Source organism: Myotis daubentonii, chromosome 2, assembly GCF_963259705.1.
Source record: "Myotis daubentonii chromosome 2, mMyoDau2.1, whole genome shotgun sequence".
Classification (NCBI taxonomy): Eukaryota; Metazoa; Chordata; class Mammalia; order Chiroptera; family Vespertilionidae; genus Myotis; species Myotis daubentonii.
In genome coordinates this window covers 139,026,058-139,040,503 of record NC_081841.1, presented here as the reverse complement: position 1 = coordinate 139,040,503, position 14,446 = coordinate 139,026,058, and the positions used below count along the sequence as shown (strand labels likewise).

The 14,446-nt window shown below is 43.3% G+C and overlaps 1 protein-coding gene and 1 pseudogene across 1 annotated transcript in view; one reads left to right on the top strand and one right to left on the bottom strand.

Annotated features, from left to right (window-relative positions):
- Window positions 1–14,446, bottom strand: part of LOC132228402 (kelch repeat and BTB domain-containing protein 7) — a 77,981-nt gene extending 63,535 nt beyond the window's left edge. Inside the window, exon 1 of the mRNA XM_059684744.1 lies at window positions 9,961–14,446. Coding sequence (XP_059540727.1) covers window positions 12,137–14,176 — 2,040 coding nt within the window. The 5' untranslated portion in view covers window positions 14,177–14,446 and the 3' untranslated portion in view covers window positions 9,961–12,136. The remainder of the gene's footprint in view (window positions 1–9,960) is intronic.
- LOC132226347 (ADP-ribosylation factor-like protein 2-binding protein) lies at window positions 875–1,351 on the top strand (annotated as a pseudogene).

The window sequence follows — 14,446 nt, the reverse complement described above, 5'->3', positions numbered from 1 at the left end:
GAGCGGCAAGAAATATTCAAAGTGATGAATAGCAAGAACCTACAACCAAGATTACTTTGCCCAGCAAAGCTATCATTCAGAGTTGAAGGTCAGATAAAGAGCTTCACAGATAAGAAAAAGCTAAAGGAGTTCATCACCACCAGTATTGTATGAAATGCTGAAAGGTATTCTTTAAGAAAAGGAAGAAGAAGAAAAAGGTAAAGATAAAAATTATGAACAACAAATACATATTTATGAACAACTGTATCTAAAAATCAAGTGAATAAAAAAATCTGATGAACAGAGGTGACACGCGAACAGAATAAACTGGTGAATATAATAGAATCAGGGACATAGAAAGGGAGTGGACTGACAATTCTCAGGGGGAAAGGGGTGTGGGGTGTGCGGGAAGAGACTGAACAAAAATCTATCAGATGCAACCTTATCATACCATGTGACCAGTAAAATGCAACTTCATTATATGACCTGTATATTTATGGTTCAAGACAGGGCAGTCACACTGAACAGCTATTGTTGTGTTTGCTGTTGTAATTTTGTTGTGGTTGTTGTTAATCCTTATCCGATATCTTTTTTCCCATTGATTTTTAGAGAGAGTGGAAGGGAGGGGGAGGGACAGTGACAGAAACATCGATGTGAGATAGACACATCGATTGGTTGCCTTCTGCATGCACCCTGACTAGGACGGGGACTGAGCCTGCAACCGAGGTATGTGCCCTTGACCAGAGTAGAACCGCCACCCTTCCACAGGCTGACAATCCAACCATTGAGCAAAACCGGCTAGGACTGTTGCCATTTTTTTATTTGACAATCAAAGGGAAAAGAAGTCAGTGTCCCTGACTAAATAGGTATTGTGGCACATCAGTTGAAAATCACTGCCCTATAGGAAAAGAGCTTCTTCACACTGTCTTTCTCTTCCTCTGATGCAGAATTTTATGCTGTGGTTGGATATTTAGAGGACATTATCATGGATGATGAGTTTCAGTTATTAGAGAAATTTCATAGACAAGTACTACCAGGAGTTTGAAGATAGAGAAGAGAATAAATTTATCTACACACCTATTTTTAATGAATATATTTCTTTGGTATAAAAGTATATTGAAGAAGAATTGCGGGAACGGATTCCTGGGTTTAACATGGTGGCTTTCACAACATGTCACAGTACCATAAAGTAGCTGGTGACGTGTTCAACATGCGGTGGCTCATGTTTACAGATTTTCTGGCATTTAAATAAATGTTTCTGGACTACAGAGCAGAAAAAGGCTGGGGACTGGACTTAAGCAGTGGTTGGGTGGTGACTTCATTGTGTAAATTATCCTCTATGCCAGCTTTGCAGAACTATCTGTGGCACTAGGTCCTAGCTCCAGCAATGAGATCATTATGGATATCAGCAACCCAGTGCATTGGAGAGGCTTCAGCCAATGACAAAAGAATACATCTTGGAAAGACTGGCTCTGTTCTGCAACTCTTCATTAACGTTAAGTATTGATGGGTCCACAAAAGAAAATTACCCGACCCTCCTGGAACCTATTTCTCCAGAAAAACCTGTGTTCAGTAACCTGGTACTCCTCCCCAAATAGAAACCTCTTTCAGGGGCTTCTGAGTCGGGCTCCTTTGGAGCAGGTCCACATCCAGCATTCCACCTGGGGGGCCTTCCCCACCATACATGTTGGCGTGTCAACACCCACCATCACCAGCCCTCTTTGTCCTAGCAGGCTTTGCATGAATCGTTTTGAGCATTTACAGCTTCTTCCATGCATCCAAGTTTGAGTCCTCCAGCCTCAAAGGGGTTTTTACTGTTTGGAAGTATTTATCTAAGGTGTTACTCAAACCAGTACCCTGTCTTGAGATTTCTGGAGCATCTATTGTCACAGTCTTGGCTCTAGGCACCAAGTGAAAGATGTCCTTTACCTGAAAGTGAAGCATGGTGGTAACCATGCTTGGTGGGAATTGCTGTTTAATATTTTAACCCTGCTGATTTGGCTTCTGTCATTATTTGCTTGCTAAAGTAATAGAAAAGTTATTTTTATTTTCTGAATTATATAAATCATCCCATTCGATTGAATACCCTATTGATTGTAATTTGAATACCCCATTGGTTGCGGTCATACTGGTTTTAGAAAACACATTCCTCTGTACCTGGAGACCAGGACTTCACAATTACTCTAAATTGCCCAGTGGTTCCAGATAATGTATTTCTGTTGACTCAGTGGTCCCAAGACCCAATGGCTCCAGATAATGTGTTTCTGTCAACTCAGTGGTCCCAAGACCCGAAACTATAATTAATCTTTGTAGATAACTAATTGGCTCAATCTAACTTTTGTAATAAACTGCTTTTTATGCAAACCAGGTTCCTCATTCCTAACCCCGAGATGTAATCAATACCTTTGTGATTTTTCCCTATATAAATCTGGTGTTGCGGTCATTTAACCACTACGAGATTTGGAGAGCAAAATGCCCCCTCGTCGTTCCAGATCTGAAATAAATGTGACTCCTTAATTCGACTTCTTGAGGCGGGGTACATTACAACAAAAGCTCCATGTGAAAATTAATTCCTACTCTTACTTTTGCAGTCCCTGTATCTCCATGTCTTCTGCTGGTCCTGATGTAGCCCCACTGTTTTTAGAACTTTCTTTTAAGCATTTTTGAAAAAAAAATATTTGTATAGATGAATACTCAGGCTAACTTAAGTGGATATAATAGTGGAACTTTCATGATTACCCACTTAAAGATCAAAGTATTATTTGCTGTGTTTTTTGTTAGTGCTATGAAAGCGAAAATGTTATGTTGGCACTCCTACTTTACTGGGCACTAGTGAATGTGTGCTTATGCTGGAGTAGACAACAGGCATCCTTTTCTCCTTTACTTAAAGCAGGGATGGGGAACCTTTTTTCTGCCAAGGGCCATTGGATATTTATAACATCACTAGTAGCCCGGTGCACAAAATTCGTGCACTGGTGTGGGGGCGGGGAAAGGGCCCCTCAGTCTGGCCTTCACCCTCTCCAATCTGAGACCCCTCAGGGAATGTCCAACTGCCTGTTTGTGCCCACACTTTTAACAGATAACAGCTCCATTGTTGTTTCTTTCTTATGCTTAAAACCAGTGGAATTAATACGTATTCAAAGTGTGTATACATTTTGGGGGGACACCCTGTATATCTCTAGTCAGCGGTGAAAGAAACCAACAGCAGATTTGGAACCCCCAGACAGGGAACCTCGCTCACTCCCCACATGTCTCCCCACTTCACTTTCCACATTTGTGGGCAGCAGGAGAATCGTTTTCTCTCATTAATTTGGAAAAGCACCTCCTGTCACCCGCTGCCCGGCAGGAGTGCGCTAGGCCCCAAGCAAGCGAGGCTCAGTCAGGGCAGCCTTCGCTCATGGGTGCTGGCACCTAAAGTTCACATTCCTCCTCTACAGTCGCCCCGACTATCCCACTGTTTCACTGAGAGGATGAAATTCCTCTCCGCCTCTGGGTTCTTGATCTTGAATGCTGACCAAAGGCACCTCAGTGAGGGCCTCCCGCGCCCACCAGGTGTGTCTGTCTGCACCTGCTCCCACCTCAGCACCTGCATTAACCCCCCAGAGGTGATCTAGCTGCACTGGCCACCATGGGAACAGGGCATCACCACTCCGCCCTCTCACTGTCATCTCACAGGTGCCCACCTTCAGCACCCAGAACACCCAGACACTCTCCAAAGGACAGGAGTGCATCAGAGGGGATGTGTGCACATCCTGTGGGGGTGTTAGGCATGCTGGGTTGATGGAAGTGTGGTGGAGAGGCGGGGGGAACTTTTGCGCGCCTTGGTTTGCAACTGTTGCAGGCGCGGGAGGGTGACAGTGTGCTGGGGGATGTTCGCACGCCAGGGGGGGATGTGCACACTGGAGGCCTCTGGCTTTGCAGATCTGCAAACCCCCGTGGTGCGGCCAGGAGGACGTCAGTCTGGCCCGCCACGGTGGCTGTCCCTGCGATCCTGCACCTTCTGGGCCAGGAGGAGGATCTTGTGCAGCCATTCCTGGGCCCTGATGGCCTGCAGGCTCTACTTCAGCTCAGCCTGCAGGCTCCGCTTGGTGCGCTCACAGCTGTCACCACTGCCATGTGGGGAGTACAGGCCGCCCTCTGCTGGCCTGCCTCCCCTGTCCAGAGGCTCTCTGTGCTGCTCACCTGCCCAGAGTGACTGGGGCTGGGCCGAAGCCAGGCATCCTGCCCTGCCCAACCCTGGCTGATCTGCCCCTGTTTGAGCTGCCACCCCGCTGGGAAGGGTCACAGATCCGGGTCCCAGGACTCAGACAGCCTCAAGCACTGCCCCCTGCCCAGCAGAGTCACAGATTCGGGTCCCGGGACCGGGGACAGCCTCAAGCACTGACCCCCACCCGGCAGGTCACGGATCCGGGTCCCAGACCATGGATAGCCTCCCGTGGTGCCCCCTGCCCACCAGGTCATGGATCCGGGTCCGGACCATGAACAGCCTCAAGCACTGCCCCCCGCCTGGCAGGGCCACGGATCCGGATCCCAGACCATGGACATCCTCAAGCACTGCCCTCCGCCCAGCAGGGTCACAGATCCGGGTCCCAGACCGCGGACAGCCTTGCCCGCTGCCGCCCGCCTTCAGTATGCAAATTAGCTGCCATCTTGTTGCTTCATGGTGGGGGTCCCCACTGGGGTGCCTGGCCAGCCTGGAAGAGGGGATGATGGCTGTTTGCAGCTGGTCACACCCCCTTCAGGGTGGGGGTCCCCACTGGGGTGCCTGGCCAGTCTGGGTGAGGGGCTGAGGGCCATTTTCAGGCTGGCGGGTGACTGAAGCTCCCAACCCCTCCTTTTTTTTCTTTTTTCTTTTTATTCTGGGATTTATTAACCTTCTATGGCTGTCACTGGAGCTGAGAGTCAGCTTTAGCTCTGAGGCTCGGCTCCAGCTCTGAGACTTCGGCTGCTGAAAGCAGGTTTCTAGGGTTTGTTTAGCTTCTATATTAGCAACATTGTTTCTTAGAGTTGAAGCTCAGAGGCCGGCAGCAGCAGGCGGGGAACCTTGGCTTCCTCCTTCACTGGAGCAAGCAAGCCTCTTGTTCGCTTCAGCTGCCTGGCTGCAGGCCGCCATCTTGGTTGGCAGTTAATTTGCATATTGCCCTGATTAGCCAATGGGAAGCATGTTGGAGGTACGGTTAATTACCATGTTTGTCTATTATTAGATAGGATTCTTGGGCCTTACCAAATTCTCAACTTAAAAATTAGCCTACACTTGAGGGAAACCAAGATGGCGGCATAGGTTAACGCCAGAGATTGCTGCCTCGAACAACCAATTCAAAGGTACACCTAAAAGACGGAACAGACATCATCCAGAACCACAGGAAGGCTGGCTGAGTGGAAATTCTACAACTAGGAGGAAAGAGAATATCATACCCAGACTCAGAGGAGGCGCAGTGCTGAAGTGAAATACCCTAGGGACGGAACTGAGAGCAGCCATAACTGCTTGCACCGCCCGCCCCGTAGATCCCCAGGGCCCAAGCCCTGCACAGAGCCATTTGCCGGATAGCCTCAGGCAAAGGCTAGATTAGCACCTCCCAAGAGGACAGAAGTTTTCCCACTGCAGACACAGCTGACTCTCACAGCCAGTTGGCCTGGAGGTCAAATCCCCCCAGTATTAACTACAACAATCAAGGCTTAACTACAACAAGACTGCGCACAAAGACCACTAGGGGGTGCACCAAGAAAGCATAACAAAAAAAATGCGGAGACAAAGAAACAGGACAAAATTGTCAATGGAAGATATAGAGTTCAGAACCACACTTTTAAGGTCTCTCAAGAACTGTCTAGAAGCTGCCGATAAACTTAATGAGATCTACAAGAAATCTAATGAGACCCTCGATGTTATGATAAAGAACCAACTAGAAATTAAGCATACACTGACTGAAATAAAGAATACTATACAGACTCCCAACAGCAGACCAGAGGAGCACAAGAATCAAGTCAAAGATATGAAATGCGAAGAAGCAAAAAACACCCAACTGGAAAAGCAAAATGAAAAAAGAATCCGAAAATACGAAGATAGTGTAAGGAGCCTCTGGGACAGCTTCAAGCGTACCAACATCAGAATTATAGGGGTGCCAGAAGATGAGAGAGACCAAGATATTGAAAAAACCTATTTGAAGAAATAATGACAGAAAACTTCCCCCACCTGGTGAAGGAAATAGACTTACAGGTCCAGGAAGCACAGAGAACCCCAAACAAAAGGAATCCAAAGAGGACCACACCAAGACACATCATAATTAAAATGCCAAGAGCAAAAGACAAAGAGAAAATCCTAAAAGCAGCAAGAGAAAGAAACTCAGCTACCTACAAGGGAATACCCATACGACTGTCAGCTGATTTCTCAACAGAAACTTTGCAGGCCAGAAGGGAATGGCAAGAAATATTCAAAGTGATGAATACCAAGAACCTACACCCAAGATTACTTTATCCAGCAAAGCTATCATTCAGAATTGAAGGTCAGATAAAGAGCTTCACAGATAAGGAAAAGCTAAAGGAGTTCATCACCACCAAACCAGTATTATATGAAATGCTGAAAGGTATCCTTTAAGAAGAGGAAGAAGAAGAAAAAGGTAAAGATACAAATTATGAACAACAAACATGCATCTATCAACAAGTGAATCTAAGAATCAAGTGAACAAATAATCTGGTGATCATAATAGAATCAGGGACATAGAAAGGGAATGGATTGACTATTCTTGGGGGGGAAAGGGGTGTGGGAGATGTGGGAAGAGACTGGACAAAAATCGTGCACCTATGGATGAGGACAGTGGGTGGGGAGTGAGGGCGGAGGGTGGGGCGGGAACTGGGAGGAGGGGAGTTATGGAGAGAAAAAAGAGAACAAATGTAATAATCTGAACAATAAAGATTTAATTTAATAAAGAAAAAAGAAAAAAAAATTAGCCTACTATATTTGGTCAAACCTTTAATTAACTCACTCCTAATGCTTGCCAGAGCCAGACCGAATGATTTGAGGGCTTACATGGCCCGAGGGCCAGGTGTTCCCACCCCCACTTATAGCTTGTTAAGTGTTTTGTGCGGGTTTGCTTAAAACTCTTTCTGTATAAATCAGTTCATTAGGTCTTTGGTTGGGGTAGAGCCCTGCAACCCTTCTTCCTGTCAAAATTCTCCTACCAAGAGGGTGTTCGACTGGTCTAGCTCAGCATGAATAGGAGATAGCAAACAACTTTGCTGCTGTGGATGAAAGGGGCCACATGCTAACCTGACAAGCTCAGGAAAGGTCTACATGGCTGTCTTGCAGACTCAGAGACCTAAAGTAACCACAAAGGATGATCTGAAATTAAACTTTAACTAAAAGCAGTTATGGTGGGTAGTCACCTCCTAGGCTGGTATCTTCAATGACAAGGTCAACATTTACCTTAACTGAGCTGTCTTTTTGCATCTATAATAATATACCCTTTGAAATGTCTAGGTAACTTCCCTTTTTCCAGACCCCTTGGGGCACAATCTAATGTGCTGGGCGCCAGGACAGATACCAAAGATTACTTCATTATCATGTTAATTGTTCCTGCACCCACCTAAGTATGTGTCCATCATTTTACTTTTTATCCAATCCCAGGGTTCCCTCCCACCCCCCTCCGCTTTGCTTTCTCCCGCCTCTCTAGTCTATCACCAATGGATTTCATGTAACCCACCTTCTTTCCTTTCCTTTGATTGCAATGTATAAATAGAAATGTAACCCGCCAATCTCCGGAGCATTATCTCAATTCTTAGAGGTTCCGCTTCCTGGCATATGTCGACAGTTTGCTTCAAATAAACTCACAAAATTCTTTATAGGTTTCAATGGTTTTTACGTTAACACTGCTCATCTGTCTGCTTTGATTTAGTACATTGGCTTAGCACACCGATTTTCAACCAGTGTGCCGTGGCACACTTGTATGCCAAAAGAATTTTTAAAACATGCAATACCTGACTAGTCAGGGGCACTGACCTCTTTTCCCTTAGATCAGTGGTTCTCAACCTTCCTAATGCCACAACCCTTTAATACAGTTCCTCATGTTGTGGTGACCCCCAACCATAAAATTATTTTCGTTGCTACTTCATAACTAATTTTGCTACTGTTATGAATCGTAATGTAAATATCTGATATGCAGGATGTATTTTCATTGTTACAAATTGAACATAATTAAAGCATAGTGATTAATCACAAAACAACATGTAATTATATATGTGTTTTCCGATGGTCTTAGGCAACCCCTGTGAAAGGGTCATTCGACCCCCAAAGGGGTCACGACCCACAGGTTGAGAACCGCTGCCTTAGACTATCAGATAAAAAAAATGACAACAGCCACACAACAATAGCCACCCAGTGTGAATAAAAAAATTATACCTATTTTTTGTTAGATCGGCAAAAAATATATATTTTTGGTGTGCTGCAGAATCTTAGTAATTACTTTATGTAATCCATGAGGTAAAAAAGGTTGAAAATTGCTGGCTTAGCACAATGTTTGATAGAATATTACTGATCAGAAAACATGGATGTCACATCTGTAGAAAGAAAAAACATAGTAATTTAATTTCCAAAGTGTACCTTGGTTTTTGTTTAAGTAAAAATAAGAATCTGTATTGATTTTTCACTTGGCTGTTCTGATTTTTAAGGATGAACTATAGGCTATGTGTTTTCTGTACTGATGTGGCACTTATTTAATACTTTTGTACGGTGCGTAAAATTTTAAAAGAAGATATGGTTACAAGCAGCTAAAATTGCTTTGGAAGTGAGAATATAAGTTGTGATTGATGACTTGTTAAAATGATAATATTTTTGATAGATTGGGTTAAATAAAATAGGTTATTAAAGTAAAAAAATAAAAAAGCTACAGGAGATACCTGATGAGGACAGAGGCAAAGTAAAACAGCTAAGAAGCATGCAACATAAAATGATTCCAAGAGTTCATATCTAAAGCAGATTATGGAGATCTCCATATCACACTTCAGGACTACAAAGGCAAGTAAGCTCCAGCCCTGGCCAGGGTGACTCAGTTGGTTGAGCATCATTCCATACACCAAAGCATCATCAGTTCAATTCCTGGTCAGGACACATGCCCGGGTTGCGGGTTGGTTCAATCCCTGGTTGGGATACATGCAGGAGGCAACCAATTGATGCTTCTCTCTAACATCAATGTTTCTCTCTCTCTAAATCAATAAAAATATATATTTTAAAAAAGAACAAAGACAAGTAAACTTTCTTTTAAAGTTCAGGGGACCGACATATTGCTGCAAACTATTTACACTTCCAATTTATGAACATTAAAACAAATTTGTACTGAAATGAGGAATAAAACATAAAACACAATGAATAAGTTATAAATTAAAATTATAATTAATTTCAGGCAAACACTGGTCCCTAGTTTAATGAGCAGTCAGTAGTAAACTACAACTTAAATTTAGTCCTAAACTCAAATTAAACACATTATTTGCAAAAAAAAACCACCCAAGTTATTTGCTAAAATAAGTCTTTTTACCCTTTTGAAAACACCAAAGCCACTTATTATTTGAATTTTTAAAGTATTGAAATAATTAGGATTCTCTAAGGTTTTCAGACTAGAGGCACACAGATATAAAAAAAATTAAGATCATTCTAAATGTTAGAAATAGTAGTCCTGAAAATGACATTGAGCATTTGTTTAAAAATGTGCCAATTAATTATAAAACTGAGATAAAGGCGCTTTTCTGTCAGGAAGGGATTTCAACACTGCTAGTTGTGTCACACAATGCATAAGTAAGAGTTTCACACATTTAGCAGGAACACTAAATTAAGAGATCAGATAGCCTGGGTTCTAGTGCCAGTTTTATTTGTAACTAATCATGTACAAATCACTTATCTTTAAAATAATGATTAACATCTATTCTCTAATTAACAAACATATCACAAAACCAAAATCTTTCCCAAGGAAACCTCTTTGTAAACCAATACATTACCTACTAATTAGCTTATACCTAACTTAAAGGTTGAGAATGACAACTTAAGAGAATGTGTCTTATCGATTGCAGACCTTAATTCTACAGATGGATAATATGGTTGAGATAAGCACTGTCCTATTTCAAGTTTACAAGACAAAGTTAAGCCAAAAAAGTTGGCCAAAAAAATAACACTATAGTGAAATCACTTTCTGCTTCAAAGCAGTGCTTACACACATCCGTTATATCATTGGAACAAGTTAGCCTTAGGCCACTAAAGCATGTTGCTTTATTTCACTTGAAATAATGTTAAGCAGGAATGTTTTGTGGACTCATCAAATGGCCAATCAAAACGACTAAGAAGAAGAAGAAAAAAGACTAAGTATGTTATTTTGTTTTTATCGTTTTTCTCTCCCTCTCTTTTTTTCATTCAAAATTCAATTCCCCATCCCAGAGCACACTCCTCAGTACTCTGTCAGGGTATAAGAAATGTTAGCATTTGGTCACTAGAGAATTAACAAAGAAAGGGAATTAGTATGTTATTGAACAAAAATTCAAGATAATTCTTAGTGGGTATAAAAAAATTGATAGACCATAGGCATCTGTATATGTACACCATTTACCATGTATTATGAAAATCATATGTATGTACAGATGCTCCTAAAAGGTAAGCACTTATATTTTCTTGTATTAGCAATGTCAATTTTGTGCAGTTTAGTTTCTATTTCTGGATTTTCCCTTACACATCATGGTGATACAAAAAAAAAAAATAAATAAATACGAAAAACAAAAATCCAAGACTGGAGTGTTGGTTCACTGAAAAATACAGAACAGACATAAATACCCTAATAAAATAACCATATATATCATTGCTTAGGGAAATATTTTCGAGGAAATATACTTTCACTATTGGCCCCAAATGCCATCATCCACTTGTATTCTTTAACTGTCAACTTTTAATATAAAAATACCTTCAAGCTGATAATCATTTATAGTAACTTACAAAACTGACAGAATATTTCAACACTACACAAAACAGTTCTATATACAGCTTAAAGTTTTAAAGTTCTCTGCTGGCCCTTGATTTTATAATTGGACACAGTAATTACTGATCTCAATAAAATACTGTTTTTAGCTTATACATATTTTTAAAACCAGTATTACTTCACAAAACAGTAAATAATAAATCATTTCCTGCTGAAGAATCCTCTAAGACAAACACCAAAACTATACAGCCAAAATATTTTAGGAGAGCATATTAACTTTTTAAGACAAGGCATGACCAATGGATAAAAAGTACATTACCCAATGATTTGTCCAGTGAAAAGGATTATTTCTCTGATTCAATGAACATGTATCAGGTTATATATGAAAAATATGAATTTATAAATCACCTATTTTTTTAATTTTTTGTTTAAAAGGGTGTTTAAATAATTGGTGACACTACAAGAAAGATGTTTTTTAAAATAAAAAATGGTCACATTTAGCAAAAATACATTTTACATTTCAAAATTAGAAGCTAAATTTCTCTTAAAACAATGAAATCATGATTTATTTATTTTACTTTCAGTGAGTTCTTCCATTCTGCACTATGATCAAAATGAAAGCACTATTCAGTAAGCTTTCTATGTTCATTTTTTTCCTTTGCAAAAGGGAAGAAAACCAACACAAATTTAACAAACTATATTAACTTAGAATGCTAAAGACTACTTTAAAATTTGTTAAATCTATTACTTTCATTATTCTGAAGGAAAAATATAAACTTTCAAAAGCCTATGAAGTTGCTAGTCCAATTTTCTATTCTAAAAATTAAAAAGTTAAACTTCTTGTGGCAGGCACTAAATAGAATTAAAAAGTTAACAGAAGACTTTATTAGATAACCAAAATATAAACAGTACAACTAATTAAAACAATCCACTGGTGCAATGAATAGTTGAACAATGAAAAAAAACACCAAGCATTCTAATGAATTATATAGCTCATTTTCTGCATATTTTAATCTCGACTTTTAACATAGCAAATTATTATATAGGTTGATTTCATGGACTGTTTAAATTTTGTAACGTAAGTAATTCAAACATTAGCCTTTCTAAACCAAATCTGCGGTCCTAGTCAATTTTGTTTTTCAGGAAAAGGAAACTGTATTTTTTAAAGATAGATTACATAGCAGTAGAAACATCTTAGTGTCTCAAAATATTTACAAAGAACCCTGATGATCCTGTGCACTTCGCTGAGATTCAACCTGTACCCAGACTTCATCATCAGAAAAAGAACTTGAACTTCCTGACTCAGAGTCCAGCTCACTGAATCCATCCAAGTCCCAATCATTACTAGATTCACTCCGTGCATCATCTTCCTCAGTAATGAAACTCTGACCAGGTTCAAGGCAAGAAGGATAAACGCGGGCACAGAGGCAAATAAATCCAGAGTCAAACTGCAGAAGACCTAACATGGTACCTATATTAATCCACTGGTCTTCCCTGGCATCATATTCATACACAGTCACCCGGTTTTTTTTCCATTGTGGGGTGGTAGAAGTGATGAGGAGCAACTTCTGGCCATGACTGACAATCTGATAGTTGTGGATCTCTGAGAACAAAGGAATATTACTAATCCTCCGCCATTCTCCCCTAGCTGGATTATAGACCTTCATGACTGGGATGTCACAGATACAATAGATCTCATCATTGAAGACACAGGCTTCCTGAAAGTCACTACGTTTAAGAGAAGCACAGTTCAACCACATATTGTGGCTAGGATCATAGCAGAGCATGCGCTTACTGTTCACAGCATAAAGGTAGTTCTGAACCACTATTAGTTCGAAGGAATAGAAGGAGTGGGGTACAGGAGCCACCAGTGCCCACTGGTTCCTCTGAACATTGTAGCATTCCACTTCCTTCAATTTAATCCCAGTAACAGGGTCTCGCCCACCCAAGATGTAAATGTAGCCATTGAGGTAGGCCACATCCATGCCCTCACGACAGAGCAAGCGATCTGCAAGTTGCTGCCAACTATTCTGGGCTGGTTTATACACCCAGAGGTGTTTTCTGGGCTGGGCAGCTAGATAGATGTCATGGTCTGGAGAGACACAGACAGCTGAGGAGGTGATAGTTTTAGTGTGAGCCAAGCTGGCCAAAGGTGAAGGCATTGTGTAAATGTCCCCCGAGTATGGGTCATAGCAGAGAAAAGGATCTCGGGGATGTCCAAAAAAGATCACCATCTCCTTGGCACACATACCCAGCCTCTGGGGTGGATTTTCTGCTGTGGATGCAACAGAGCTGCTGCCGCCGTCTGGCTTTGGCACCACAGACTTGTACATCATGTCACCATATCGCATCTGCAGAGCCCCTTCAATAAGGTCCAGACAGTACTTCTTCACAGTGGTGTTGGTTAGCAGCCCTTTCAGGTAATCCTGATCTTCATCAGCGAAGTGCGTCCAGCGGACACACTTGAAGACTTCCACAGCGCTGGGACCCCGCTCCTTGGGAGCCGCCTCCAACCACTGCATGGCAACGTGACACACTGTCCGCTCACTCTCGATGTCTAGACTATCCAGGCGCAGGACAGCCAGCAGCTGGGCCAGGGTCAGATCTGCCAGAGTCTCCTCCTGAACTGAGCCCATGCGACTGAGCTGCTTGAAGTTGTGGGCTATGAAGGACTGGGCCTGAGAGCGCAGCTTGTGATGGTCGAAGGCATCGGCGAACTTGAGGATGGCGGTGCAGTTAGCCAGGTCCAGGCGGCGGGCTAGGAAGGAAGCACAGGCTTCCCGCACGTACTCGAGCTGCAACATGTCGGAGGCCGCGTAAAGGCGCTGCACGTTGGCCTCACTCAGCGACACGCGACCGGTGTAGCAGTATTCGACCAGCACCTCAAAGGACTCGGCATCCACGTCATGCATGGTCACGTTCGCCTGCTGGCTCTCGTACATGCCGCCGGTGAACATGCTCTTGAAGTAGGGGCAGGCGGCAGCCAGCACGTTCCGGTTGCAGGAGAAAAGGCGGCCCGTGCCAGGCCCACTGCCAGGCGTCACCACCTCGATGGTCACATCACACAGCAGCCGAGAGTCATAGAAGGACTTGAGCTGAGCCAGCAGGGCTGCAGAGTGGGCCGCGTCCTTCAGCTCCTCCGGGCCCGTGAAGAAGGCCGACACGGACGGTTTGGAAATCCTCTTGGGCCGCCTCCCACCGCGGGGACTGGCGAGGCGGCGGGAGCGCGGGGCGTCTTCCCGGGACTGCATGGTGGAGATGGCGGCGGGCGCTGAGGGCGAGAGCGGCCGGGCTCCGGCTTCTCCCGACCCGGCTATCGCGGGCGCAACAACGGCGTCCCCGAGTACTCGGAGCTGCGGGGGCCGCGCCTCCTTGCCTCCGCCCTGCGCCGCGGTGGTGCCTCCCTTTATCGCGTAGGGAGCGCCTGACTCACCGGATTCCAGCGGATTCCACGCCTCCCTCCACCTCCGCTCGCCGTCACGGCACCAGCCGTTGACACCAAGAGCCGCCACCGCCGCGCT